The sequence below is a fragment of the Hippocampus comes genome, unplaced genomic scaffold (genome assembly GCF_001891065.2).
Source record: "Hippocampus comes isolate QL1 unplaced genomic scaffold, H_comes_QL1_v1.1 scaffold41, whole genome shotgun sequence".
Taxonomy (NCBI): domain Eukaryota; kingdom Metazoa; phylum Chordata; class Actinopteri; order Syngnathiformes; family Syngnathidae; genus Hippocampus; species Hippocampus comes.
Window position 1 is genome coordinate 3,469,123 of NW_017805153.1, and position 4,508 is coordinate 3,473,630.

The window sequence follows — 4,508 nt, forward strand, 5'->3', positions numbered from 1 at the left end:
TGATCTGTTTACTTTATTTTCAAAGAACAGTTTGTTTTGTTATTGTTTGGTTGGTGTCTTATATGAAACTGCGACATTGCGCAATTTATTGGACAGACTTGTTTAAGATCACACAGGGTAATTTGGGTGGCATTTTATTTCGTATTTTTAAATCATCTTTTTATTTTTGACTATCTGTAAATGTAGTTTCCTGCTCTTAATTGTGAATGCATACTTGATGGTTTTAAATGCTCCTGAAATTAAGTGCTGCTTGACGAGCCGATACAGTATTGTGTTCATAATATGTGACGTCACTTAAGGCCTAAGGTTGAAATGCACGGCCCGCCACTGGAACAACCTCATACCTCGTGACACCTTTTTATGATAACACATGGTTTCTGGCGTCGTAGCCTAACTCAGCAAGCCGCATGCACATTACTCAGTCGTGCAATCAGCTGAGCTGTTGTCATGGATTCGGGTCAGTTTGTGTACTTTGGCTCATGTTGGCGTTCGACTGGATGGACCAAAGCTTTTCATGCTGGTAAGAACTAAACATTAACCTTCAATAAGCAGTAACTCAGCACATACCGGGTCTTGTTTACTGTTAACATGGCGACCAGTAACACAATGATGAGCTAGTTGTCTTGGGATTTTAAGCCTCTGTTATACCCCACACCTAAATAGTTTATTTCAAGAACGTACAATACCCAATCATAACATTAATTTCTGCCCATTTGCACAATCTAATGCGATCCAAGCTCAGTTGGTCTGATTATAATGTGGCCAATTTGTGAATATTATAAAGGGGAGTGTGTGTGTGGCGGGGGGTTCCAATTATGATCTTGGTTTGTTGATTCTGGGTGTGGTCTCATCTCCCTCGCAGCCAGCCTATGTAGATTTTTTCTGAAGTACTTGTTTCAGATCACAAAAACATGCTTCATGGCCTGATTGAAGACTCTTTACCCGTAGTGTGGATGGTTGTGTTTATATGTGCTCCAGGTTGTACACGTGTGGGATACTTTTAAAATGTACACAATCAGATGCAAGGTCAAACACAGTCGGTTCAGGGACACTGTTTGATCTTCAATTAAGAGGGCAAGAAGTATTCTTTTACTGAACGATGGTGACGACTCAAGCTTTGTTGTTTATTTGCAGCGGAGGTGACGATGGCTCTCTAGACCGCCTCCTCCCCTCGGTAAGCACGGGCCTTTCACCCCGGAAAAGGACCACCAGTCAGTGCAAGTCTGAGCCACCTCTCCTCCGCACCTCCAAGCGCACCATCTACACCGCTGGGCGCCCCCCTTGGTACAACGAGCATGGCACCCAGTCAAAAGAGGCCTTTGTCATTGGTAGGCTTGTTCATTGTTCAGAAATGTCACTGATTGTTTGCTGTGTACGTGTTTGTAATTGTTCAGCAATATCTCTTATTGACAATAGCATTTTGTATTCTTGATTAGTACAAAATCCAACAATTTGTTTTGGGTTTTCCCACCTTTAGAGAAGAGAGTTGTTCCAGGAAAGGGTCTTTGCCTGCTTGTAAAAGCCTGCCAATGAAGGCTGCTTTAGATTTCACCCTTGCCTTCTTGCTGTTCGTATCGTCAACATGGTGAAGTCGCACCATATGTGATGGAAATGCCAGTCCTGTTCTCGTCCTCGTAAAAACGCTTTGATACCACGACACCGGATAGTCTTCAGCAGCCTGGACTGCAGTACGGTACACTATACTATTCCCTCCTCCATGAGTGCAATTTGCCAAATGGCAAAACAGTTCTTCAAAAAGAGCTGCATGCTTGCTTCAAGCTGTTTATTGACACTCTTAAGTTATTAAATGTTGTATATTGAAGCAAACACAAAGCTTTGTCTTGCAAAAAAGACTTTTAGCACTAGCATGATGCTAACGCAAAATGCAAAACACCATAGACTGGCTAATGAGTAGCATCAATGTCACCGTTTAAACCTTTATATACACCCTCCCTACCCCCAGAAAAAAAGCGCAGCTAAAACAAAATACTGTATTTGATAAAGGTCGAAAAAAACACACAACACATTTAATGAAATGTTAACCACTAAAATAATCAGTAAAGAAAAGCTGTCCACCACCGCGTATATTTAAACAGAATCCTCTTGTCACTCAGTAAACTATAGTCTCAGCTTCAGCCTGCCTTTTAAACTGTTGCCTGAAGCCATACACAGTTGTGCAGTATTGTGCTTCTGTCTATTTACATAACAGCGTACTAAATAGCATCCACTGTTCTTACAGGGTTCCCACTAGGCCTTTAAAACTCTTAAAGGCATTGAATTTATGAATTTTAAATGGGTCATAAATTTTATGCTGTTTGTAATTTGTCTGTGTCCGGTGTCTCGTCAAAAGGGATTAAATAACGTGGTTTATAGAAATGGGTCGGTGGAGCAATTCATCGAACATAACGCAGCCCTGGGTCATAATTTCTGGTCAAAATACAACAAAAAGTTTGCCGAAGAGCATGTGGTACAACACATTACACAGATGCCAATTTTTTTTTCCTTTCTTTCTTTTTCACATATAGACAGGGCTCATAGACCTCTGTGGACAAGATGGTGAAATTGTTCCATTCATTTAGTCGAAAATGAAGCCACACATAAGGCCACAGTTCATTCTCTTGAGCACACCCCATGCTTACATGGCGGGGCCCCAGCGACAACAACAAACGCACCATCGTCAATGGCTGACCGTGTCTGTGATCAGAAAGTGCAAGTGTGCGCTTTCTATGCAGAGCACGACCGTTTGTGGGGCTAATCCAAGCATGCGCGATTGATAAGAATGCACTGTCAAGACTATCCATATGCACGTCACGTGTCACATCTTAACACTGATGACATATCTGCAAGCTACAAATCTGGACTTGCCTCAAAACTGCACTGTGTACATTTCTTGCGAAACGTAATGACAAGAAACAACTTTATCTGTAATGCACTTTATATTTCAAAGTGCCACAGAGTAAAATAAGTGGCATTAATAAGCCAACAGACAAAAATGTTGCGTTATACCAACAAATGCAGATGGAGTACAGTGGTGCCTCTACTTACGAACGTCTCTTCATACGAAATTTTTAAGTTACAAAACGCCTCAACAGGAAAATATTGCCTCTAGTTACGAAAGAAATGTCAAGATACGAAAGGTAAAAATACAGTATGGGTTGCTACTCACAGCTCCGAGTTTCCTGAATGCAACATACTTAGAGCTGCTGTGCCATTGGCTATTCCCGAGCATTATCCTGGCATCCCATTGGCTAAGAGGGACCTCTACAGTACGAGTCTATGTGTAGAGATAGATAGATATGTCTATTCAGCGTCCTCGTCAATCGCCCATCCTGCTATGTGGTGTTCCGATAGTTTATGTAAGTATGAATCACCCAGATTCAAGTTTTGACCAGTCGAGCGAGCGCTCACTATGCTGGACATTTTCGAAGGATTGTTAAAAGCCGAAAAAAGCAGATGTCCTTTGCTCAGTTCTTTACAAAACGCCAGGCAAAAAAACACTTCTGAGAGAGAACATGAACTAAAGAGGGCAAAAAAAACGATGAAGACGCAGTTAAAAGTTAAATGACCATCATTTTTATTCTTTCATCTTTGTTTTTTACATTATGCACAACTCTCATTTATTGTGCAACCAACTAATTGTAACATGTACAGTCCTCTACAACGAAAACCTACATGGGCGAAAATCCCCCCTCGTGTGAAAAATGTTCATGCATGAAAGCCATTCCCACTTTTCTGCTCCCCGTACAATGAAAAATCCCCCTGTTCCGTAATACGAAATCTTTTTCTCTGCTCTTGCCTCGCGACGAGATTCACTACAACAAAAACAAGTCTTCCGCAAAAGTCTAATTCAACCTCAGCCAACAGCGACCTTTACTGCTTTGCTCTGAAACTGCAACAGCAACCACCACACTGGTTTACACATGCGCAGTAGTTCAGGAAGTATTACGTTGCATTCAATACAATACAATACATACTGATTTGCTAAAATGGCTACAAAACGGACCTTTGGATGCCAAGCAGCTAAGTCAAGAAGAGCTCTTATGCTGGAAGAGAGGGTAAAAGGGATCAAAATGAAAGACGGAGGAAGCAAAATAAAAGACATTATCCAAGAAATTGATGTAAGTGAAAGTGAATGCTGATCGTAAATTTCGCAATTTATTTCCCTTTTTTTCTCTTTGTGCACAACTGTACATTGGTTATACAGTACAGTACTGTACAGTATGAAGAGTCTTTGGGATTAGGATTGTTTTATTTCAAAAATCATTGATTTAAATTTCAATTGAAATCAGCTAAAAATTAACAAATCAATACTTTTATTTTCTATCAATTATTTTTTCACGAAAGGATAGAAAATTCAAATGTTGCTTTACAACACAACCAAAAAATGTAACCTGATTTTTGCATGGTTTTTTTCTTAGTTTTGTATCATTACATTTATTAATTACATATTCATAAGGTGTTACAGTACTGTATACAGTAGACATATTATTCATTACAGTACTGTTATG

At 40.1% G+C, this 4,508-nt stretch overlaps 1 protein-coding gene across 12 annotated transcripts in view; it reads left to right on the forward strand.

The window, feature by feature from the left end:
• The window catches only part of uckl1b (uridine-cytidine kinase 1-like 1b), a 45,753-nt gene that overhangs the window by 8,433 nt on the left and 32,812 nt on the right, over positions 1-4,508 (forward strand). For 6 of the 12 annotated variants that reach the window (XM_019868521.1, XM_019868525.1, XM_019868523.1 and 3 more), the window contains exon 2: positions 1,135-1,328. In XM_019868521.1, coding sequence (XP_019724080.1) covers positions 1,135-1,328 — 194 coding nt within the window. Of the gene's footprint in view, positions 1-432; positions 521-1,134; positions 1,329-4,508 lie in introns of those variants that run through there. The other 6 variants (XM_019868516.1, XM_019868518.1, XM_019868517.1 and 3 more) reach the window with 6 other exon arrangements.